Source organism: Palaemon carinicauda, chromosome 11 (genome assembly GCF_036898095.1).
Source record: "Palaemon carinicauda isolate YSFRI2023 chromosome 11, ASM3689809v2, whole genome shotgun sequence".
In the NCBI taxonomy this organism is placed as follows: domain Eukaryota; kingdom Metazoa; phylum Arthropoda; class Malacostraca; order Decapoda; family Palaemonidae; genus Palaemon; species Palaemon carinicauda.
This window is the reverse complement of record NC_090735.1, coordinates 63,080,773-63,106,828: the sequence shown is the minus strand read 5'-3', so window position 1 is coordinate 63,106,828 and position 26,056 is coordinate 63,080,773. Positions and strand designations below refer to the sequence as shown.

At 45.2% G+C, this 26,056-nt stretch overlaps 1 protein-coding gene across 1 annotated transcript in view; it reads left to right on the top strand.

Moving 5' to 3' along the window:
• LOC137650043 (3-oxo-5-alpha-steroid 4-dehydrogenase 1-like) overlaps nt 1–26,056 on the top strand; it is an 83,348-nt gene that overhangs the window by 39,168 nt on the left and 18,124 nt on the right. Inside the window, exons 3-4 of the mRNA XM_068383067.1 lie at nt 23,835–23,936; nt 24,588–24,738. Coding sequence (XP_068239168.1) covers nt 23,835–23,936; nt 24,588–24,738 — 253 coding nt within the window. The remainder of the gene's footprint in view (nt 1–23,834; nt 23,937–24,587; nt 24,739–26,056) is intronic.

Genomic DNA, 26,056 nt, shown 5'->3' with positions numbered 1-26,056 from the left:
GGCTACGTAGTGGCTTGATCTGTGATTATGGTCCGTTGGTCAACTCTTTAAGACAGAAGACTGTTAGCTTGAGGAGGCAGGAGAATCTATATCTACATTCCTTCTTTCCAGCATGAGGACCATTGAGTTCTTAGCCCCCCAGGTTTTGAACTTGTGGGCTAACCTTGGCCTGAAATGGAGGGATGCAGTTATTCAGAGATTTCACCGCCATGTTCCGAAAACGGAGGTTACGAGGTTGAGAACTTTGGCTATGGAAGGTCCGTCTCTCTTCAACATCGAGCACATCGACAGAGCTACAATATACTGGAAAAAATCCAACCAGGAATCGCTGCACTAGAGGGCCATGACGTTGAGGCCGTACTTAGCACCCCCTCTGGCACAGAAACCTCCACCTGCAAGTACACAAGGGAACAGTATGAGTGCTGCAGCCCCAAAGTCGTCTTCAAAGAAGCTCTTTCTGGCCAAAGAACGTCGAAAAGGAGGCAAGCCCAGCCCCTGATGTTGTCCCTGCTAGGGAGGGCAATCCTCCCACCTGTCCACCGGTGAGAGGATGCAAAGGTGGTGGCAGCACGGGGCCGAAGCCTGAACGGTCATTGTCATACGTTCAGGTTATTGTGTCCCATTCATGCTCTCTCCCTCCCTTGACTTGTTGTTCAGCTCCATCGAGTTCCTACATGATGGGATCCATGAAGAAACAGGCTCTCAGGGCCGAAGTCCAGACCATGTTGGAAAAGAGATTCTCCAAGAGGACCTAGATAGATCACCATGCTTCTGCAGTCAAGTCTTTCTTGTAAAGAAGGCATCTGGAGGCTGGAGACCTGACATCGACCTCTCCTCCATGAACAAGTTTATTCAGCAAATCCTGTTCAGGATAGAGACAACAAACACGGTCAGACAGGCGATAAGATCAGGGGACTTCATGTGCACGCTGGACCTAAAAGACGCATAATACCACATCGTAGTCTATCCATCATCAAGGAAGTATTTGAGGATCATTATAGACGATTAGCAATACCAGTTAAAGGTTCTGTTTTGGTCTTGATAGAACATTAGTTTTTCACAAGGGTCTTCTCCCTAATGTCAACCTGGACTCACACGATAGGGATTTGTTACTTGGACGAGTGGTTCATCCTAGCAGACTCTGTAACAACCCTCCAATACCGAGACAAGTTTTTCAAGTTATGTCGGGATCTGGGGATTTTGGTAGATTTCAAGAATTCCTCACTGCAACCATCACAAAGGTTAGTATTCTGTACCTGGGATTGCTGCTGGACACCAAATTAGAGAAAGTCTTTCCCACTGATGACAGAATTCAGAGATAAAAGAAGGTAGCAAGCCCCTTCTTCCGGCAAGAGAGACTTCCAACACAGCAGTAGCTACGACTCATAGGGCACATGTCTTCCCAGGATCGTCTAGTAGCTAACGGTCCCCTTTCCAGTGGCGGCTAAGTTTAGTTGAGCCCAGCACAAGGGCTCACCGGACCTGTTGGTTCTGATGGGAGCTGACTTGATGGTCAGCAGATGAAACCTGTGCTGAGGGGTGGACCTTCATCCTCCCCCCACCCCCCACGAGAATGGATGCTCTTCACAGATGCATCAAAAGAGGAGGGGGCACTTGCTGCATCACATGACCTCCGGGCTATGGTCAGAGTCCGAAAGTATGCTGCATATAAACATCTTGGAAATGAGGGGAGCCTTCCTGCCCTACAGCAATTCTCTCAGCTCCTAACAGGTCACTCCATGGTGTTGATGAGCGACAACACCACAGTGATGGCATATATAAACAAGCAAGGTGGTATCTTTTCTCAGCACCTTTACTATCTAGCAGTGGAGATGCTTCGGTAGGTGGAAGATAACTTGATGTCCCTATCAGCTCGCTTCATTCCAGGCAGGAGGTACAACCTAAGCAGAGTGACTCAGATAGTGGGCCCCAAGTTGTCTTTGAATCATCTAGTAGCCAACAAAGTTCTGACTTTGTTGGGTTCTCCAACAGTGGACCTGTTTGCTACATCTCCGAAAAGTAAGCTTCCGCTGTACTGCTCCATTGTACTGGACGCTCAAGCTCTCTGGCAGTACATATTCCAAAAGCATTGGAACAACATCTACGTGATTCTGCCATTCAGCTTCATGAGAATAGTTCTCAACAAGGTACAAACCACCACCAACTTTACAATGACCCTCGTTGCTCCACTATGGTACCATGAGGAATGGTCTCCGAACCTCCTTCATATATTAACAGAAGTCCGAAGAGAACTCCCTCCATGTCACAATGTACTCAAGCAGCCACACACAGAGATTTACTACAAAGTCCCTATGTCTTCACGCCTGGAGGTTATCCAGCATCACCTCACAGTGAGAGTTTTTTCGCAACTAGTTGCGAGAAAGATGTCTGAGTACCTCCGAGAATCTTTAGTTGCAGTGTACCAGGCAAAATGGGCAGTCTTCTGAGGTTGCTGTCGTGGAAGGGGTATCTCTCCTTAATTCCACTATCCCAGTGGCAGCAGATTTCCTTATATCTTTGGGAGGAAAAACTCCTCTCAATCTCGGCAGTGAAAGGCTATCGCTTGGCCTTGAGCCTTGCAGTTAACTTTAGTCTGGAAGGAGTTAATATTTCCTCACCATTGGAGTTGTCTTTCCTCATACAATTTGAGATTTCCTGTCCCAGTCAGAAGTTGGACCACTTCCATAGAATGTTGTATGAGTGTTACAAGCTCTAGAAGGAACTCCTTTTGAACTCTTGCGTTCAGATCTTCCCCTGACGCTAAAGACGATCTTCCTACTGGCGTTGTATTCGGCCAAAAGAGTGGGTGAACTCCATGGTCTTTCATACGACATCTCCCAATCAAGGGGATGGGGACAGGTAATGCTCAGCTTCTGGTACTTCGAGTAACCCCGTCGGGGTAACCCAGAAACGAGCTTCGACTTGTTTGTCAGACAACACTCGATGTCGACCTTCAACTTAAGCCTGCGGTCGTTAATGGGAAGCAGAGAGTGCTGACTGAGGTTCGCTTCCAGGTGTTGGAACTTTCCTTTCTGAGGGAGAGTTCCTCTATCAGCCTCTGTCCAACATTCTTCCTGCTTGCGGGGAGAATTGTCAACAGTGGTAACAGGGTTTGGTTGCCTTTCCTGTCTGAGGGAAAGACTTCCTTCACCTGTTTGGTTCTACCTTCGGAGGATTCCTGCGGCAGGAATTGGATTCGCCCATTCCTCGCCTTTGTTCTTCGGAGCAGACCTCGTCGCCCGGCAGTCTTCTCTCGGCCAGCAGAGTGGTCACGCCCAGCTGACTCCTCTCTTAGCAGACTCATCTCGCCCAGATCTCATCTCACCTAGAAGACTCATCTTACCCAGCAGACACGTCTCACCCAGCAGACTCTTCTAGCCCAAACCTCGTCTCGCTCTAGAAGACTCGTCTTACCCAGCAGACTTGTCTCATCCAGCAGACTTGTCTTACCCAGGAGACTCGTCTCGCTCAGCAAACTCCTCTTGCCCTGCTACCTGTCTCGCCCAGCAAAACTCATCTCCCCCAGCAAGACTCATCTCACTCAATAGACTCGTCTCGCCCAGCAAGACTCGTCTCACTCAACAGACTCGTCTCACCCAGCATACTCGTCTCGTCCAGCATACTTGTCTCGTCCAGCAGAGTCAACTTGCCCAGCAGACTTGTCTTGCCAAGCAGACTCATCACACACAGTCGACTCGTCTTGCCAGCAGACTTGTCTTGCCAAGCAGACTCGTCACACGCAGTCGACTCGTCTTGCCAGCAGACATGTCTAGCAGACACGCCTCTCTCAGTACTGCTGCAGCTATCGCCCATCACCCTAAGATTGCCCGTCAGTTTCCGATCTTACGATTGTCCGACGACTCGTGATCACCCATGATCGCCCGTCAGCTCGCGATATGCCCATCTGCTTACGACTTTCAGAACCGCCCAACAGCTCGTGATAGCCCCCGGTCGCTCATAGCTCGTCCTTCAGCCTGGGATCACCTGTCAGCTCCCGATCTCCTGTCAGCTCCCGATCTCCTGTCAGCTCCCGATCGCCTGTCACCACGCAATAGCCTGTCAGTTCGCGATCACTCCTTACATTTCTTCCATGTTCCTGGTGTTTCAGCAACCTCTTCCAGTACCTGACTTTTTTCTCCAGCTCGCTTCTTTTCCGTCCAAGGTAAAGTTGCTCTCTGCTTTGACGGACAGCTTTTCCAGCTTGTGGGTTAGATTTGCCGACAACCACTGAAGAATCTCAGAAGCCTCAACCTTTGGTGTGTTTTTTTTTTTTTTAACTTTATTCGACGGAGAACTTATCTGGTGAAGATCACTGAACTCTACTGGCTGCTATCCTCCTTTTAAGCAAGCACACTGCTCTTCCTAGCGAGGCTCTGTTCATCGAAGAATATCCATATCTAGACGACATAGATCGTCATCCTTCGTTCTCTTCGAGTTGTGCTAATCGGTAGTGCTTCCAACGTCATGCAATTGAGGGACTTTAGCACACTCCCTTCTTGGAACCTAACCCAGCACTCGCCATTGATGGGAGGGGTAAAGCACAAGTGTCAACCTTGGCGCTTAATACCTCACTTGCCACATGGAACATGTTATTTCACACAAGTACAGTGTTTTTCAGTTTCCCGATCCCTTCATCCTCTTAGAGCTTCAAAGGGCCTGCGTATGCATTTGGTAGTCTTCTTCATTGGCTCTCCAGTTCTTGTTAGTATTCATGAATGTTTGTCCCTCATGAACATTTTCTTCGCACCACGACCATTATTACTATTACTTCGTTCTACTACTAGTGGGCTGACGTGCTGTGTGCCTTAGGAACAAGGTCGCTTCTTTTGCTCCCTACCTCCTCCCTTTCGTCAATTTTTGGTATATGGTTACCTTATGAGCCAACATCTTCATTAATAAGGTTTTTGTTAGTTGCGCATGCTCTTTCACCTTTACTCCACCCCCAGGCAGATAGAACATAGTTCTACACGGAGGCTGCCACAGCAGAAGTCTTCTGACCACTCGCCTCTGTCGCCTTTCTCCTGTGATTCATACGAATCTTGTGAACATAATCCTTTGGGATTATTTGCTTCTTTTCTCTCTCCAAGTTTGAGGACTTGTCAGACCTGTCACAGTTTTGGGTCGTTTACTTGTACAGTATATGCTCTTTGGCCCTTCACACCTGCATTGGGAGACTTAACCCTGTGGTTGTTATCCCATTTTCATTCCCTTGTTCTAGGGGATTGAAATTCAGCTCATGCTTACGTTAGGCTATTGTGACTTAGATTCAAGGATTCCTCTCCTCTTGCTCTCTGTCTCTGTCGGCTTACTCCCCCTTGGGACTTGTACAAACAACCTCAACCCTCCATCTGCGGGATCATCCGGAAAGACCCTAGCTTTACCTCGGTATTGTTCATCAACCCTCTGACAGTGACGCTCTCCCTCAGCCTGAGTTCGCTCAGCCAGTGAGAGGAATTTGATGTTCGAAGCATTAACCGATGTCTTCTGTAGCGATAACTCCTTTCTCGTTCTCAAATTAGGTTTACCTCGTAGTGGCTGTAGTCCTCCTTCGAGTTTGGAATTCCCATCTCTTTACAACAAGGTCAGAGAATCCGCCACTCAGTCGCAAAGAGCTAGCACATCGTCTCATCCCAGCCACCCTCTTAAGGGGTGATGGCGGTTTTCTCTATAATTTACGCGAATCTGAACATCTGTTTGGACATCCGGACTCAGGCATTATATCATTTTTGCAGACCAACATGTTTCATCTAAGTATCTCCAAGTTCTTTACTATTGAATTCTCCAGTTTTTGTCCTCTCTTCTTGAACAAGTTGATTCATCAAACTTTGTTTGGCAAGTAGAAGGCATATACAGTCAAACAAGCAGTTAGTCCACAAGACTTCCTGTGCGCGTTTGACCTTTGGGACTCATATTCCTGGATTCCAGGACATCTGTCATTAAGGAAGTATCTTCGATCACAGAGGCATATCAAGTCAAGGTGCGTTCTTTGGCTTCAACAGCACCTTGGTTTTCACAAAAGGTTTTACCCTAGTGTCAACCTGAGCCTACAAGAACTGCATTGTTCTACAAAGACTTTGAGATGACTGGCTAATCCTAACAGACACAGTAGCCTCCTTTCGTCATCACTCAAGTTTACCGCGATCTGAAGATTTAAGTAAATCTTGAGAGGTATCCCTGCTTCCTTATCAGAGACGGTTATTCTTAGGCATCGTCATCAACCTGTAGAAGTTTCCTCAGAATGTCGGAGTCCAAGGCATAAGAAGGTGGCAAGACTCACTTTCAGCCAGCAGTGGTTATGTCTCATGGGTCATAATATTCACTCTGGTTTGTCAAGCCCACATCAGACTCCGAATTCAGCCTCTTCAATTGCAGCATGATCCCAGGTGGTTCAGCATGAGGGATCTCCTTTTTTGCTGGTCTCTACGGGACTGACAGATGAGTATCTCCGCCAAGGGGTTGATCCCCTTGTCCCTTCCCCGTATTTGATGCTCCTTTCAGATGCATCAAAAGGAAGGGTGGGGAGCTTATGCTGTACCAGCATAAGCAAGATGCTAGAAGCCTAAAAAATAAAGTGACTCCTCCGGTGGATACCAGTACTTAAACAGATGCTTTGAGGTCTTCTAAGATAACCTATCATCTGCATTTAGACCAGCAGCTTCAGCATTGCCAGGGATTTTCTTTTTTTCCAAATGTAGCCAAGATTCTTCTATAATAGACATTTCAGAAGAGCTATCAACCAGGCTTTATAACCTTGTCTGGGAACTAAATGACGGTCATGTTTGAGAAAGCCTTCACGCTAGTGGGGGGATGCTAGCTTTGTTCAGAGAAGTTTATCAGCTTCGTCTAGTTTCAAATCTTCCTTTGTCCAAGGAGCTAGATCCATTATCCAAGTTATCTTACAAATACAGCAAAGCCTCCAATTTTGCTATACGAAATTGTGAAACTTTAGAGAAAAATGTGAAAGAAGAGGTCTTAAACCCTACTCCAGAATTTAACGAAAGGTTATTCCTAGTCCCCAAAGCGTCAGGAAGTTGGAGTCCAGTCCTAAATGCACCAGCCTTTAACAAGTTTTCAGTTCTCACAACGTTTTTATTTTTAAAGGAACACCCTTGAAAAGTCTGGTGGTGACAGAAAAAAAGAATGAATGTTTTTAATAGACCTCTCAGATGCATATGCTAACCCTCAAAGATTTACCACTTCAAGTCTCTGTGTGTTCACGAGGATGATGGCCTCATCTTATTTTGGATAAGAATTAAGGGGGCTAAGAGTATATTGTGGTTGCTCAGATTGCTGGATCAGTTGGGGATGCTGGTAAATTTGAAGAAATCTCTTACTTTGACTCGGAAGATATGTTTAGAAATAATAATAGCCATAATAATTGCTGCAAAGGTTCAAAATGTTGAAGCCTATGTTGGTTCAGATTCGGATGAAACAGCTAGGTACCATGGCTTCCTTAGGGAAATACATTCCTATGGGACTTCTAAAGATAAGGGTTTTCCAATTTTATTTCATTCTACATTGAAACTGAACAGCCATTCTAGACAGAACAAACTTTGGCTGCTAAGTTAGTGAGATGGTTACAGGTGGTTAGTCCAGGAAGTTTCTTTGGATGTGAAGATACCAGACTTGTCTGTTTGCAGATGCTTCACAGAAAGGTTAAGGAGTAACTAGATTATTTACATCTGTTAGGAAAATGAACCTTACAGTAGTTTTCTTAGTAGGTAGTAGGTTGGCCAGGGTACCAGCCACCCATTGAGATTACTTCTCGAGTTATTGGTCCTTTGTCTGTCTAGGCAGTACTACATTGGACCCCTCTCTCTAGTTATGGCTCATTTTTCTTTTGCCTACACATATACAGAGTAGTCTGAGTGATGTGTGATCGAAGGATAAAGTTAAAGGAAAGGTTCATAAAACTGTAGTGAGACCTGCCATGACATGTGGTGCAGAGACCTGGGACATGAAAAAGATCTTTGAGAAGAAAATGGATGTTGCAGAGATGAGAGTGCTAAGATGGATGGCTGGGATTGCAAGACTAGATAAGGTTAGGAATGAATTGGTAAGGTGAACAACAAAGGTTACAGAGGTGTCAAAGAAAATCAAAGAAAAGAGACTTCACTGGTTTGGGCACATAATGAGGAGAGACCAGGAGTATGTTGGGAGGAGGATGTTGGAGATGGCTGTTCCAGGTAGGAGGAGGAGAGTGAGACCAAAGAGAAGGGGGATGGAGTGTGTAACAGCAGATATGGAGGAGAAAGATCTCACAGTGGAGGACATCGGAGACAGAAGAACATGGAAATGGCTCTCTAGAAATAGCGGCCCTGCATAGCGGGAAAAGCTTTAGTTGAAGATACATAGTAGCCTGACATATTCTTTCTACATTCTCCTCTGTCCTCGCACACCTAACAACAGTGAGATTGTCAAGTAAGGTGAACAACAAAGGTTACAGAGGTGTCAAAGAAAATCAAAGAAAAGAGACTTCACTGGTTTGGGCACGTAATGAGGAGAGACCAGGAGTATGTTGGGAGGAGGATGTTGGAGATGGCTGTTCCAGGTAGGAGGAAGAGAGCGAGACCAAAGAGAAGGTGGATGGAGTGTGAACAGCAGATATGGAGGAGAAAGATCTCACAGTGGAGGACATCGGAGACAGAAGAACATTGAAATGGCTCTCTAGAAATAGCGGCCCTGCATAGTGGGAAAAGCTTTAGTTGAAGATACATAGTAGCCTGACATTCTTTCTACATTCTCCTCTGTCCTCGCACACCTAACAACAGTGAGATTGTCAAAGAATTCTCCTTTGCTCAAAGGGTTAACTACTGCACTGCAGTTGTTCAGTGGTTACTCTCTTGGTAACGGTAGAAAAGAGACCTTTTAGCTATGGTAAGCAGCTCTTCTAGGAGGACACTCCAAAATTAAACCAATGTTCTCTAGTCTTTAGCATTGCCATGGCTGCTCTACCATGGTCTTCCACTGTCTTGGGTTAGAGTTCGCATGCCTGAGGGTACACTCGGGCACACTAGTCTATCTTATTTCTCCTATTGTGTATTTTAAGTTTTTAAAGTTTATATATGAAAGATCTATTTTAATGTTATTGTTCTTAAAACGTTTTATTCTAATTGTTGATTACTTCTCTTGTTGTATAACTGTTTCCCTTTTTCCTCTCCTCACTGGGCTATTTTTCCATGTTGGAACCCTTGCGCTTATAGCATCCTGGTGTTCTAAATAAGGTTTTAGCTTAGCGTGAATAATAATAATAATGATAGTAATAGTAATAATAATAGTAATAATAGTAATAATAATAACAATAATAATATGGTAAGCAGCTCTTCTAGTAGGGCATTCTAAAATCAAACCATTGTTCTCTAGTCTTGGGTAGTGCCTTAGCCTCTGTACCATGGTCTTTCACTGCAGCAATCGGGGGCAGTAACGGAGCTGAAGGATATGGTAGCCAATCTACTCCGCGCGGGGAACCAGGCGCCGCCCCCGGTAGCCCCAGATTCTTCTAAGTTGCCTCCTTTCGAGAAGAACAACCCATGGAGGTTCGCTCACCATGCACCCTACATAGATGGTGCATTAACTCTAGAGGAATTAGGGACCCACCCTCTAGATGATCTTGAATTTTACCCTCCGGGGCTTCAGTTCCCCTTCAATGGCTTTGTCCTGCTGAAGGAGCATGCTCTTGTTAGGATGGATAAAGTCCCTAAAGAGACCGTCATCTTCCCTAAGGAGCAAGCCCAAGTTGTCTGGGCTAGGACTCTTGCTGACTGGGGTTGCGTCAATTCCAAACTGACCCAAACTAAAGGCCCCTATACAATCTTTACCACGCCCCAATCCGTTCCGATTCCTCTTACGGATAAAGTGGCCGAGTTGACCATTCAATTGGCCAAGGAGGGCTCCCCTGTGCCTGTCCTTAAGGAGACGGACTCCACCTCACTGCTTCTTCCGGGCTCTTCCGCCCTTTGGAAGGATGCCTCGGCTACCTTTTCGGCGAATAAGCTCGACCCGGACTGCGCCTCATCTCTCTTCTCTGAGAAGCTTCCCAAACTACCGGATCACCTTCTCAAGTCAGAGCTCAACGCTCAAAACAGACTTGCTAGATCGGTTCACACCATGGTCTCGGCAGAAATGTTAGCCTCCCTATACCCAGTTGAGTCTCTATTCCGGGTGTTTGCTAAGAACAACCTCCAAGCGTTCCAGTTCGACCTGCACGATTTCTGGACATCCCGGATAAACTGCAATAAGTATATTCTGGCGGAAGCTTCCATTAGGCATGAACCGAATAGGCTCATAGCCTCCTCCTGTTGGGGCTAGAACCTGTTTCCACAGGAGGAAGTAGACAAGGTCTTACAGGACACTGCTAGAGCTAACCAGAGCTTGCAAGCGAGATGGGGTCTTTCGACTAAGAGGAGGGTAGACTTAGGGAAGCAGTCTTTCTTCAAAAAGAGACAACGCTTCACCCCATACAAGACCAGCCGTGGCCAGTTCCATCAAGGCCCTCACTCGTCAACTCCTTCTACCTCTAAGATGGCTTCTCCGCATTCTGCTCCTCCACCACAGGTGGTCTACCTTCCTGCTCCCCAAGGTAACCACCCTACCCCCATGGCTCCTTGGATGCCCTCCCCAGCCTACAATCCAGCTTACAAATCCTCTAATACCTTTCGAGGATACCTTAGAAGCGGCAACAGGGGTAGAGGTCAGTTTCGCCACTGCGGCGGACCAAGAACCAGGGGTCCTCGTGGAGGGCAGGGGTCTAAATTCACCCCCTCTCAATGAAAGGAATCAGGTAGGAGGGAGGCTATAACACTTCCGGGACCATTGGACCTTCAGTCCTTGGGCCCACAGCATAGTGACAAAAGGCCTAGGTTGGAAATGGTCACAAGGTTCTCCACCTCCAGCAGTGACCTTCTTCCAGAAACCGACTCCAATCTTGGAAGAATACACCGAAGAATTACTCATAAAGAAGGCCATAAAGAAGGTACGGTCACTGAAATTCCAGGGGCGGCTGTTCACAGTCCCCAAGAAGAATTTGTCAGCGCTAAGAGTAGTCCTAGACTTGTCGAAACTGAATTCTTACATTCTATGCGACAAGTTCCGTATACTGACTGTCTCACAGGTGCGGACCTTACTTCCCCGTGGGGCTGTCACCACCTCTATCGATCTTACTTACGCCTATTATCACGTACCTGTAGCTGGAAACTTCTCCCCCTACCTCGGATTCCGCCTAGGCAAGAAGGCCTTTGCATTCAGAGTCATGCCCTTCGGTCTCAGCATAGCCCCCAGGATATTTACAAAACTGGGGGAGACAGTGCTCGAACAACTCAGGAACCAAGGGATCAAAGTAGTTGCCTATCTGGACGATTGGCTAATCTGGGGACAGTCCATCTCGGAATGCAACAAAGCTACAGCCAAAGTGATCCAAGTCCTCAGCAAGCTGGGTTTCAAGGTCAACTTGCAAAAATCTCGCCTGCAACCGGCAAGCCGCTTCGAATGGTTAGGCATCCAATGAGACCTCACAAGTCACAAGCTCTCTCTTCCTTCCAAGAAGGTCAGGGAGATAGCTTCAAAGACAAAAAACTTTCTCAAGCACAAACAGGTGTCCAGGAGAGCCTTAGAAAGAATCCTCGGCTTACTTCAGTTTGCATCAGTGACAGACCTCTTTTTGAAAGCCAAATTCAAGGACATCAACCGAGTTTGGAGAAAGAGGGCTACTATACATTTACGAGACAAGATCTCGTCGGTCCCCTCAATCCTGAAAGAGAGACTTCGGCCATGGTCCAAACCTGAGAACCTTTCCAAATCGGTTCCTCTGCAATTCCCTCCTCCTCAGGTGACGATCCATACAGACGCATCTCTGAGTGGCTGGGGGGGATATTACAACCAACAGATGTTCCAGGGCTCCTGGTCCCCCGTCATAAGACACTACACATCAATGTACTAGAAGCTATGGCAGTGTTCTTAACCCTGAAGCGGCTATCCCCTCCACGGTCCACCCACATCAGGATAATCTCAGACAGCACAGCAATAGTGCACTGCATAAACAGAAGTGGATCAAAATCTCCCAATCTCAACCAAGTCCTGGTCACGATTTTCGCCTTGGCAGCAGAAAAGAACTGGTTCCTGTCGGCTACTCACCTAGCAGGGGTCCAGAACGTGATAGCAGACTTGCTATCCAGGACGAACCCACTGGAGTCAGAATGGTCTCTGGACGTGAATTCTTTCCGGTGGATTTCCAGGCTGGTTCCCGGCCTCCAGGTGGATCTATTCGCGACACAACTGAACCACAAACTTCCTTGTTATGTGACCCCAAACCTGGACCCTCAGGCATATGCTATGGATGCTTTAACCCTGGATTGGAACCATTGGAAAAAGATTTACCTATTTCCTCCGGTGAATCTTCTGATGAAAGTCCTACATAAACTACGCTCCTTCCAAGGAGCAGTAGCTTTAGTGGCACCGCACTGGCCAAAGAGCAGTGGGTTTCCTCTCCTCCTCGAGTTGAATCTCCGCCCCTTCTGGATCCCATTCCCCAAACTGACCCAATTAGTCCAAACTCAGACTGTCAGATTCCTCAAGGATAGCCAAAACCCTAACTTTGTGGATTTCATGAAGTTTGCAGTCCGCAGAGATGCAAACATTGACCCGGAAAATGTCCTCTTCATAGAATCAGACAAAAGGGATTCCACAATTAGACAATACGATTCGGCCGTGAAGAAATTAGAAGGTTTCCTAAAGAATTCAGAACATTCTCGCATGACCTCTAATTTGGCCATCTCATTCTTTAAGTCCCTGTTTGACAAGGGACTGGCGGCTAGCACTATAACCACGGTTAAGTCGGCTTTAAAGAAGATCTTCCTCGTGGGTTTCAATATTGATCTGGCGGATTCCTATTTTTCATCTATTCCGAAGGCATGCACTAGGCTCAGACCTTCGTTACGACCACAAAAGGTCTCTTGTTCTCTGAACGACGTACTAAAGCTGGCTTCAGACACAGATAACGAATCCTGCCCCTACATCAATCTTCTTAGGAAGGCCTTATTTTTAACGGCTTTGGCCTCAGGTGCTAGAATCTCGGAATTAGCAGATCTCTCACGTAATCCCGAAAATATGGATTTCCTCCCGACAGGTGAAGTTCTACTTTCTCCAGACAGAGCTTTCCTAGCTAAAAACGAGGACCCACAGAATAGGTGGTCCCTTGGAAGATTATCCCTCTTCTCCAGGATACTTCTCTGTGTCCCGTCACTACACTCAAGGCATTCTTATCTAGAACCGCCAACTGCTCGTCTGGACCCTTGTTTCTCAGAGAACAAGGAGGTACTATTTCCATTCAAGGCATCAGACAACAAATCCTTTACTTTATTAAGGAAGCTAACCCGGAGTCATTTCCCCATGCTCATGATATCCGTTCGGTGGCAACCTCCATCAATTATTTTCAGAACATGGATTTCGATGACCTGAAGAAGTATACGGGTTGGAAATCTCCTATGTTTTTCTGACGACACTATTTGAAGAACCTACAGGCCCTTAAATTCCCCACAGTTGCAGCTGGGAGTCTTATCTCCCCCCAATAATCTCTTCGCTCTTCCTTTTCATCCATCTCTCTCCTTCTCCCTCCTGCCTGCCACTCCTGTCACTTAGCCGCTCTCCTGGGTGGGTCGTTTAGCCCTAGAATTATGTTACCATTACTTCATTACCCTGGTTATTACCTGTTAGTATGATTAACCTTGCCTTAGATTATTTAATGTTACCATTCTTTAGCCATGTAAGGATTGATTTTGTGTTGTGTTTGATTCTCGGGATGGTTCCTTGCATCTCATTTTATTGTTACTCCATCTTAGGGATTCCTGTTTGGGCTAATGTGTTTTATTTGTAGTTTGCTTACCTTAATATAGTATTTTGTTTTTGGTACATGGTGTTTGACTTTATCCCTTTTATTTGATAGTGTTTTTTGGGCTTGGAAGGCATTCTCTGGTACTTTTTCACCGGGCGTCACAGGTCGACCCAGAAAAGGGATTTTGACAAGGGAAAAATCTATTTCTGGGGAGATACCTGTGACGCCCGGTGAAACCCTTCCCTTACGTTGCCCCACCCTTTCCTTTCCAAGCCATAGTTCTTGCAGAAGGATGTAGATCAGGTGGCGCTAGCATCGGGCGTCTGTAGAGTGGTTCAGGTAAGGTAGCTAGGGCCTCTGTTACGGCCCTTCCCTTTGATGAGGGAATTATCTAAATGGAAGACAGCCTGCGAATAGTGGTTTTCACACGCCCCTGCTTTATAAACGACGCCCACTGGGTGTTCGCGCGATGGTAGTAACCTCTGCATTCTATACTTTAACTTTCTCTGGTATATTTGGAAGTATTTATATCAGAAAAGTGTAAGGAAGGACCCTTTTCACCGGCCGTCACAGGTATCTCCCCAGAAATAGATTTTTCCCTTGTCAAAATCCCCTGATTGTTCATTACTTCTCTTCGTTTATTTATTTTCTTATATCCTCTCTGCACTGGGCTTTTTTTCCTGTTGGAGCCTAGTGCTTATAGCATCCTGCTTTTCCAACTAGGGTTGTAGCTTAGGTAGTAATGATTACAAAAATATCAATTACCAAGAACTTCTAGAAAAATATAGATTCTTTAGGATTAGGAACCACTAGTTGTAGGGAAGACCAAGACAGTATTTTCAGACAATACAATGTCACTAGCCTACTTCCCAAACCAAGGAGACTGGATAGCCGAGATGCTGTTAACTTGGACAAATTTAAGATGAATAAGCCTTCTGCTTCGGTTTATTCCAGGAAAATTTAACGTATTATCAGATCAGGTAAGCAGAAATCAAGTTCTCACAAACAAATGACGGTTCATCCATGAATATGTGTAGAAATTTTAAAATGGTGGCATCGTCCTAATGTAAAGGTACAGTTGTTTTGGTCACCGGTTCTAGATCCTATAGCAAGGAAGGTAGATGCTCTGTTACAAGACTGGTCAAATATACAACTTTACTCATTCCCATTGTTTGCCATAATTCAGCAGGTGTGAAATAAGTTCAGGATCTATGCAAGCAGCAAAATTATTAATAGTCCCATTCTGACCACACAGGGAATAATGCACAGATTGATGGCATCTGTTGTCAGAGTGTCTGAGGAGGTGGCCGTACAAAACCAATCTGCTTATTCAACCAATTTAAAGGTGTCTCATCAACCTCCATCTATGCTACATCTAGCCACATGAGACTCTTGATTGTATTCTCTGAGACGAAGGGCTTTTGGAGTCCTCTATATTGTCTTATATAAGTTCTAAAATTAGTCTACCATTATTCTTTATCAAAAACTATGGAATTTTCAGTTTTTGTGGTGCCAATCTAAGAATATTTCAAGCATTAGAACCAGCTAGGATGATGTGAAATTTTTACTTGTTCCGACACAAATAAAAACCCTTCACTATTTATAGGGATATACTTTCGGCAAAGCTGAAAGACGAGCCATGATAATTTTAGCGAGGGATAACTACCCCTATCGCTGGTTAACGGGAGGGGTGGGTATCCCCCCACTAACTCACACAACTGGGCTGAGCACACACTTTTCTTTCTGGCTCGGTAGTCACTGTTCATACTGCCGCTCTCTCCCGCTAGACTTACGATTTAAACAATACTTTTATTCTTTTTCTTTCAGTAATGTGTATGGGTTTCTGCCTGAAAGTCCCATGCATACCTGTCCTGGTGTGGTACCTTCATTTCTGCCATAGAGATGGACCGCCACCTACTGCGTTTGGCTTGCCGGGGCTGTCGGTGTCGCTAGGACAAAATTTGTAGTGAGTGTAGAGAGTTGTCTGGCTCCCAGTGGGAGATGTTCGGGAGAAGGAAAAAGAAGAAGGCTAAGTGAGATTCTTCTTCTGGGTCTTCCTCGAAGTTGAAGAAATCGTGGACCCCTTCTTAAACCCCCCAATCTTTTCCTGAAGCTGTTCCTCTGCCGGTCCTCTCTGGGGAACTGCCAAATAGCAGCGCAGCTCTGGTTACTCCAGGTCAACTTTGTAGGTCAAGGGGGGATACCGTTTCCCTTAGCGATTCAGACCTGCCCCTTCCTCCAGGGAGCACCTGCTCTATTACTGACTTGTTGAGTTTTTGGCCATAACTAGGTGTTGATGGTCCCCTTCGAAGGATGTTCTCTTTGGAGCGGAGGCTTTCTCCCACTTCTTCGGAAGTGAAGGCCTCTTCTCTGGGTACAGCTGCTGCTGCCTGTCGGTCAGACTTCTGTTCTCCCATAATTGACACCGAAGACGTTGCTGTTCCACCAAGGCCGGTGGAGAAGCAAAGTCCTTGGAAAGTTTCCTCTCTGGGGGAACATCTCTCTCTTCCGGGAGAGAGAACCACTTGTGATCAGGAGATGACTTACAACTACATATCTCCCCCTAGGGTGTGGGCAGATTTTAGTCTTAGGCGATGTTTTCCGGGAGACCAGACCTTTTCTGAGAGAGGAAGCTTCCGAGATTGTTGGTCCTCAGCAGTCTCCCCCTCCTAAGGTTTCTGCTAGACGTTTCCCTTCGGTCCTAAGAGCTCAAAGTCTCAATGCAACAAGGGTTGCGAGAGCCCGGAGGCTCAGAATAACGAGTGTCATGAGAGCCTGAAGGGTTATCGTAACAGAGGTCACTAAAGTCAGAGGGCTCAACGTAACGCGGGTCACAAGAACCCAAAGGCTCAACGACAGGAGTGTCCCAAGAGCCCAGACTCTACGTAACTGGTGGCCAGGGTCACAAGAGTCCGATGGCTCAATAAACGCATGTCACGAGAGCCCGGGGCTCTACGCAATGGGAACCCGAGGGTTAGGGGTCACTAGAGCCTTCCGGCTCTCGGGACACTCGCTACGCTGAGCCTTCGGGCTCTCGTGACCCTTGTTACATCGAATGTTACAGCTCTCGTGACCCTTGTTACATCGAATGTTACAGCTCTCGTAACCCGGTGTCTTCAGACTCTCGTCACGTAGAGCCTCCAGGTTCTTGTGACTGCCGTTATGTTGAGCCTTTGGGCTCTCACAACCCTCGTCACACTGAACCTTTGGGTTCTTGTGTACTTGAGCCTTTGGGTCCTCATCGCTATGATCTCTTGTGGTCTTGTGACACAGAACCTTCATGTTCTCGTCGCACAGACCTTGTGAGCTCGTACGACCAGGGTCTTATTAGTTACAATAATCTTTCTAGATTTGGGATACAGAACCTCTGGGTTCTCGTCGGGCAGAGCCCCACGGTAGAGTGACCCAGAGCTTTCATACTCTACTGATGAGAACCCTTCGGGGTTTCCTCATCCGGCTCCTGCTCACTTAATAGCTGCGTCGCGCAACGGACCAGCGTAGTGTGAAGGAGCAGCGTATCGCGAAATGCCATCCTCGCGAGACCAACTACGTCATCTTCCTTCTGGTTGCTTAGTGCCAGCTAGTTTGGCTTGGCCAACTGCTCCCCCCTCCCCTCGTCCTTGGACGAGATTCCGTCACCTTTCTTGATTACAAGAGAAGGCTTTTCTGCTCAGGGAAACTCTCTCACGAAGCCAAACTTCCATCAGTCTCACCAGTCTTACAGGCCTCCGCCTGCCCCAAGACAGCCTTATACCACCTCACCGCTCTCCTCTGCATCATTTGTTCTCATTGCAGTCCTTGCAACCTCCTACTCTAATCCCGTAAGGATCGTTACTCTTCAGACTGGGTCAAGGTCAAAGGACTAGGGCAAGCTCCAGACCAATCTGATGCTCAGAGGTTTCAACACTCAGCACTTTCCCCGAAGGGTAGGCCAGCGCCAATCCTTTTTGTAGGAAAGGAGTTTAGGAAATTCCCCAGGTTCTTAAACCCAGGGCTCTGTGCCCTCTGAAGGATCCCCCTCCCAGTTCATCAGGAGATAGGAAACCCCCCCCCCCCCCTGGCTGAAAGCGCTATTCAACGTAATGTGGGAGGCTATGACTGGGGTCACCCCTTCTTCGCCATCCTTGGGCCGTACCCCAAGGATTCCTGTGTTGGCTGCTCTCCTACCAGGCGCCTCTCCTCCTGCAGATCCTTTGAGGAGCTCAGAAGGCTCTGCTCTGGCGGCACCTTATCATAAGCAGAAACCTCTCTCCTCGAAAGAGGACCTGGGAGGAAAGAGGCTCAGAATCCCAAGGGAGTCCCCTGCAGTTGAGAGTTCCACAGGCCAAACCTAAGGGGATGAAGAAAAGGATCAAGAGGACAGGGTGATCTTTCTATCAGACTCCTTCCGCCTCTGTCCAATAGAGGTGGGGCCTAGGGAGTCTTGCCCTCCAATGCAAGTTGACATGATTCCGCCTCCCTGAGAGGACCATCCTCCATTCAGGAGAGAGAAAGCTGTAACCCGAGGAACTCCTGCCGCAGGACAGGGAACCGAAGGACCTTTTTACCATACCAAAGTCCTTCCTCGGTAAGAGCTGCCACACCTCAGAAAGAGACAGAGGGAAGTCTCTTCCAGCTCGTCAGTGGGAGTTGCCCCATCAGCGGTCTATCCTGACGACTTCAGCCCACCCTGGGCTCATTTGGGTGTGAGTTCGGAAGTGGATGAGCATTACGGTTTTGAGAATGACCCTTTGTCAGTTGCTGCTAGCCCTGAGCTCTCAGAGGTGGAGCAGGTGGAGTTGGAACATGCCTTCTGGCAGGTTTTAGCCTGCATTCATTCCGTCAACTGACTGCCAGATCCATCGATAGGCCCTCTTGATGGAAAAGACATGGTCCTAGAAAAGGTCCATGGCACCCAGAGACCCCTTAAGGCCAGTGCGGCTCTGCCCTGTTCACAGGGGTTGAAGAGTACCAGACAGAAGGCAGTGGCTCAGGCCACAGGTTTCTCCACACCCCTCTGCTCTAGTGCCTCTTCTGGGGACTCACGGGACTCTTGGTCTTGTACTCTGTCTCTGAGATCCTCAACCAGGGAAGAGTCGCAAAGTATGTCATGCAAGCAATTTTGTGGCTTGATCTCTGGTTGGGATCGGTTGGATAACTGATCAGATCTCTTGACTTGTCTCGCCAGTTAATAAGGAGGTCGTTGGAATCCTACCTTTTGTTCGGCACCAGGTGGTTAACCTGTGGGCTAACACCATCCTGAAGAGGAGGGATTCGATCATTGGCAGATTCAATTGACAGCTCTCACAGGCCGAGGTTTTAAGGCTGAGAAACTCCACTTTCGTGGGGAGTTCTTTCTTCGAGCCGAAGGATGTCGAGCTGGTGATGGAGAGGTGGAAGAGTTCAAACCAGGATTCCTTCCTCCAAAAACGCCTTAACATCAAGGACTTACCAACCTCCGCCACACAAGTGCATCCGGCTTTAAAACCGCCGACAAGTAGGGCTAGGGGCCCAAAACAGCAGGGCCCAAAGGTGTCTTAAGAAGTCCTTTCAAGGCAACCACCAAAGTTCAAAGTCCTTCCATGAAGGGAAGGGAAATAAGGGATATGGCAGAGGCTGATCCCGCTAGGACGGGCAATCCTCCCACATGTTCATCTGTGCGGGGAAAAACTGCAGAGGCGCTGGCTTTGGTGGCTGCACTACTGGGCCGAACCCTTAATGGTCGAGGTGATTCGTTCAGGGTAGCGCATCCCGTTCACACTATCTCTCCCTTCACTAACTCGGGATCCATTTCCAACAAACTCCTCTGCGAGGGGATCTGCAAAGGATTTAGCCCTCTGGGCAGAAGTCCAGACCATGTTGGAGAAGGGTGCTTTCCAAGAGGTCCTCGACGGGTCCTCAGGCTTCTGCAATCTACTCTTTCTTGTGGGAGCTGGAAACCAGTCATCGACCTCTCTGTCTTGAACAAGTTTGCCAATCAAACCTTGTTCAAGATGGAGACAGCTGACAAAGTCAGACAAGCAATAAGACCACAGGACTTCATGTGCACATTGGATCTCAAGAATACTTACTTCCAGATCCCAATCCATCCATCACCCAGAAAGTATCTAAGATTCATGCTTGACCAGAAGCAATACCAGTTCAAGGTGCTGTGTTTTGGTCTTTCCACGGCACCCCGAGTGTTCACAAGTGTTCGCCCTTGTGTCCTCCCGGGTTCACAGAATCGGCTTCCGTCTCCTGAGATTGCTGGACGGCTGGCTGTTTTTAGCAGACTTGCTGACGACCCTTCTTTACCAACGAAAGGAGCTTCTGAGGTTTTGTCAAGATCTGGGGATTATGGTAAATCCCGAGGTTTCAGCTGCTCCCTTCTCAAAAACTGGTATACCTGGGCATGTTAATAGACACCAAACGGCACAAAGCCTTTCCATCAGATGAAAGAATTCAGAGGCTTAGGAAGATAGCACCGCCCTTCCTCAGGCAAGAAGAGCTCCCAGCCCAGAGCTGGCTAAATGTGCTCAGCCATCTATCTTCTCTAACTTGTCTAGTACCCAACGGACGTCTCAGGATGAGGACCCTCCAGTGGCATCTCAAGTTCCAATGGAATCAGGCCACCGATTCCCACGACTTTCCAGTCCACATAAGACAAGAGGTACAGACGGACCTAATGGTGGCTAGCAAATGAAAACATCTGTAAATGGGTTGATTTTCTCATTCCTCCTCTGGAATTGATACTCTTTTCAGATGCATTAAAAGAAGGGTGGGCGGGCCACATGCTGCAACACACCATTTCTGGCCTATGGTCCGAATGCAAATGGTATGAGCATATAAATATCTTAGAGATGAGGGGAGCCTTCCTCACCCTCTAACAGTTCTAACAGTTCCTGGTAGAGCACTCCATGGTATTGATGAGCGGCAGTACCACAGTAGTAGCTTAATTAAAAAGCAAGACGGTACCTTTTCACTGCTGCTGTGCCATCTAGCAGTAGAGATATTCAGATGAGCAGAAGACACCTGTGTCCCTATCTGCTCGCTTCATTCTAGGCAAGAGAAATGTGCTTGCAGATAATCTGAGCAGAGTGACTCTGATATTGGGTTCCGAGTAGTCTTTGAATCATCTAGTAGCCAACAAAGTTTTGACTTTATCGGGTTCCCCGACTGTGGACCTGTTCACAACGGCGCTGATTTTCAGGCTCCCTCTGTACTGTTCCCCAGTCCTGGACCCCCAAGCTCTGGCAAGATGCATTCCAACAATGGTGGGAGAATATAGTCATGTACATGTTCATTCCATTCTGTCTGATGAGGTAAGTCCTTAACCACTTCAGAAAAAGCAAGAACTTATCGATGACTCTAGTAGCTCCCCTCTGGCATTAAGATTCTGAGGGAGCTTTCACCACGACACAATCTACTAAAACAGCCACATGCCAGCATGTTCCACAAAGCCGTAGCTTTGCTTTGACTTCATGCCTGGTGACTGTCCAGCATCTCCTCTCTCTGGACACAGACACTTCAGCGTCAGTCTACTATCCAAAGTATTTTGTTTTCTGTGACTGGTGTCATGGAAGGGGTATTTTTTCCCTCGATGCCTCTATTCCAACAATAGCAGAGTTCCTTGTACACCTTTGGGAAGAAATCCTTCTCTTGATTTCGGCAGTCAAAGGCTACCGCTCAGCCTTGAGTCTCGCTTTTAAACTGAAAGGAGTAAATATTTCCTCCTCTTGGGAACTTCCCTTACTCATACAGAGCTATGAGATTATTTGTCCCCAATTGGAAGCTATACCCCCTCCTTGTAACGTGGTTCAGGTTTTTCAGTCTCTGAAGGGTTCCCCCCTGCGAACCTTTACGCTAGGCAACAGATCGCCACCTTACCCTGAAGACAGTGTTCCTACTTGCTTTGGCTTCGGCCAAGTGAGTCAGTGAGCTGCATGGTCTATTTTACAACGTCTCGCACTGAAGGAGATGGGGAAAATAATACTCAGCTTCGTCCCTGAGTTCATTGCTAAGACTCAAAATCCGGGTGTATTGGATCCTAGATTCGACCCATTCCGGATAGTTTCTCTGTTCTGTAACCGAAGATCCACACCATGTGGTATTTGCCCAGTCAGGAGTCTGAGGTGTTACCTTAAAAGAACAGCAGCACCTCGCCCTGTGTGTCAGCACTGTTTGTCAGGATAGGGAAGGTCAAGAGGAGGGTCACAAGAAATACAATTTCTTCTTGAATCCACAAGGTCATTGACTTTGCGCTTAATCCTGACCCTCCTCCTCAAAAATGACCCAGATCTCATGACGTCTGGAGCACTGCAACATCCCTGACGTTCAAGAAAAACTACTCTGTGGCATAAGTACTACAAGTGGGCATGTGAAAGCGTCAGATGACCTTCACCAACCACTACCTGCAAGACGTAACCCACAGGAACATGGATACTTTTTACATTGGTCCTGTGGTTGTTCCACAACTATTGGTCTAAAAGAACCTCGAGCTCCTTGATGGACAAGTAACAGAGGGTTGAGGGCTGAGGTTACCCATGTTGGTGTTGGATTAGCTATCCCTTGCTAAATTATCATAGCTCGTCTTTCAGCTTCGCCGAAAGTATATCCCTATAAATAACTCCAGGTTTGTTTGTTAGGAAAAATACAAATTACTTACGTAATGTTATCCATTTTATGAAAAGAAATTTTTCAATTTCATCCATTAAAGGATATAAACCAATGCTTATGTATTCAAGCTTTTGGGATTGAATTTATCCATTTCAGATATTACAGCAGATATATTTATGGGTATGAGCATTGAAAGGCCTCTGCTAGTCAGATCTATTTCTTGTAATTTGGATGTAGTTGACAGTATTTAAAAGTTTTACTTTTTGACCTGTTGGAAAACTTTTCAATCACTGCTTTTACAGCTAAAACATTTCCCTTTTTTCATTTACTTCAACTAAATGAATGATAAACTATAAGCACTTTATTTTAAGATAGGCTCTTTGGGAGCATAATATAATTTTGTCTCAATTCTTCCTTCAGAGCAAAAAACTAATTTAAGACTAAGAGCCTTGGACAATATCTTCACATCCCCTCTGGAAATGTTTGTAAGCATTTCATCAGAAAATAATTTCTTTGTCCAGTAAGAGCTGTTCTTTTGTTATTTGTATAACACTTTAGACATTAGAGGTAGTGTTCCTAATTTGCTCTGTGGGATTAGAGTTCAATATCGTTCTCTGTCAATGTCATTTCTAGCTAAAAGTTTGTTCACAAAATCTTGCAAAGAATTGGATCCAAATCTGATAAAAGCTTGAAGGTTATTGCTTGTGGTATTAGGAGTATACCTACATCACTTGATTTTTGTAGAAATCTTACTTTGGGAAGTTTAGAATCAGCTCAGTGGCATACCAAGAATGTGTATGCTTAAGATTATCTTGAAGAATCCTGGTTTACTTATCAAGATTGTTAGACTCCAGGTCCTATAATGGCTGTTGGCAATACAGTTGATCAACTTTTTAGAGTTTAGTTACTTAATAATTTTCTTATATTTGAAAGATTCTAGTTTTAGTTACATGGTGTTGTGTTATATATATAAGTAACTAAATATAAATCATTTAAAGACAATTTTTCGTTCCCTATTTTATTTTTTTAAATGTTTTAGCTCTTCACTGGCATCCCATCTCCATCAGCATTTACTAGTCAGCAATATGAACATCAGGGAGGTTCATGGAAATAAATGGAATTTTAATAGTGAAATCTTTTATTTCTATTCTCACCTGATGCTCATTTATATGCCCACCCTCCTCTCCGCGGACTGTGACGTCAGAAAGATAGGGATTAGTTTCGACTTCAAGACTGAAATCTGGCCATTCACTTTTAGATTGTCTTATTACTTTACCAGAGGCATGTCTAATGAAAGGAAAGAAAATGAGAAATTTTAAAAATTGTGTGGGAAAATGTCGATATACTGACCTTCTAAATAAGAAGCAATATGAACATTACGGGAGTACAGAAATGAAAAAAAAATATTAGAATATACTTTTTTTATTTTTTTCAGGTTTTGCAATGTTCTTATATGGCATGAAAATTAATATTAAAGGTGACTTAGACTTGAGAAAGTTGCGGAAAGAAGGAGAAACATGCTACAAAATTCCAACTGGTTAGTTTACACTCAAATAATTATTTTTTTTAAATATGGCAAAATAAAAATTTGTTTACAATGTTTAGCAATATGACATAACAGAGAGAATTACTTTCTCGTTTGAAATGTGAATTGGACCCATTAATGTTGCTATTAATAGCTAGTTAATTTGCTCACACAATATTAAGATTCATAGATTTACATTCGGTAAAGTTTTCACATGATATTGTGAATGATGTAAAGAGAAGTAATAAAGATGGATTTTTTTTAATTGAAGACAGGTCATAAAATTAACTTTCAATTTTACTAACTTTCAAAATGATAATCTCTTATATTCATCTGGTTTTTAGTACTCTGCTAGGAATTTTTACTTCTGCAAGATTTCAACCCTGTTAATTTGTAGAAGTCTTTTTTATTTATTCTTTTAGTAAAGACAGAAACTAGGTCTTGAATTATTAAGTAGTCGTTAGCCATTATTAGATATTTCTTAATTACCCATCTGATTTATAAATGTTGATAATGATGGTTATATTGGTGACCTTATACTGATAAATTATTTTTCCTTTCATGTTATTTTCAAATACAGGCATTTATTGATTAAAGAAACTTTGCTTATATGTAGATTGTCATAATTTTCAGTTTCTGGTAATTTGAATTTTACAATTCTAGGAAGTTGGTTTGATAGGATCTCATGTTCCAACTTCTTTGGCGAGATAATTGAAATGTGGGGATATGCCCTTGCTAGTTTGGCTCCACCTGCTATTGCACATGCATTCTTTACAACAATGTTTTTATCAAAAAGAGCTTTGGAGCATCATGAGTAAGTAATTGTTTTATTGTTGAAAAGTTTTTGTTTGCTTATGTTATAAGGTATACTGTAGCAAGGTATATTCTTTTCTGCTTTTGATATTCATGTTTTTTCTGTTATTAGGATTCTATAAGTTATTAGAATAATTATTCCTATTGTGACCAAATCATTGTCTTACATTTTAGTTAGGTTGAATTTTGTGACTGCTTATACTTGAAAATAGAAGAAAATCTAATGGGAGATACCAAACCACATTTGAATTTTAGCAATAGAAGAGGGGTGATTTTTAACAGGGACCTATATGAGTTTACTGAGGAAGAAAGCCTGGATAAATATCTAAAGAAATATGAAAGGTTCTTATATTCTTGGACTTTATTCTTGGTGTGACGTTATGGCATTATGGGATAATGTCCGTGCGTCGGAAACTTGATTAATGCTATCATACCTTCATTAACTCTTTAGGTTTGTCATAGGTGAATGCAGGAGTCTCACCTTTGCCGTTTTAGAGTTAGACTTCCTTGAAGTCGAAGGAACTGACTTCTTTCCGAAGGAACTCTCTTTCCTACTCTTTACTCAAGCGAGCTACAAGCATCCTAGCGAGTACAGTTGTTTCGATGTTCTCAATCTCACTTATTGGAAACCTATTGCTTTGCTTACCAATCGCCAAGGGGAATGCAAGACTTTCACCGGAGAGGTATGCTTTAAAGACCGATTGGTAGGAGTTCCACATACATCACTCCTACCATTTTTTCTCTTCCAGTTGAAGATATGGGGTTAGCCAGTCTTCCACCAAGGACGAAGAAAACTGCAAGCGTTTGAATGCTTTTTTGTTTTCTTAACATTCCTCGACTGCGATCATCGTTAGCACAATTCTGCTCTCGCTATGTATAATGAGCACACTTTGGAGCGACACCCTGATCCGAGTGACTTTGGAATGTTACCACACATTTTTGCAGTGTTGACACCTTTGGAACGTTGCCTCATTTTATTGTTATCACTAACCTATTAAGTGATTGCTCTCCCTTATAGTAGTTTCACTTATCTAGTTTGCTCTCCCTTTAGAGTTATACTAGATATACTACTAGGAGTTTACTCATTATTTAGAAAGCGGAATGACATGAGTCCATGATTGCAAATCGTAACTCCATTGCTCAAGTGGTTTCTTGCGACCGATTGCTCACCCTCTCCTGCTCGTTATCGGTTGCATACTTTTCAACAACAGTTCTCTAGATCAGCTAGATTACTCCTCCATGAGAATAACACTTCCAACCTCCTTATCTGTTCCTGCTAGCATTGTTTTGATTAGGAGGCATAGGTTCAAGTACTTACC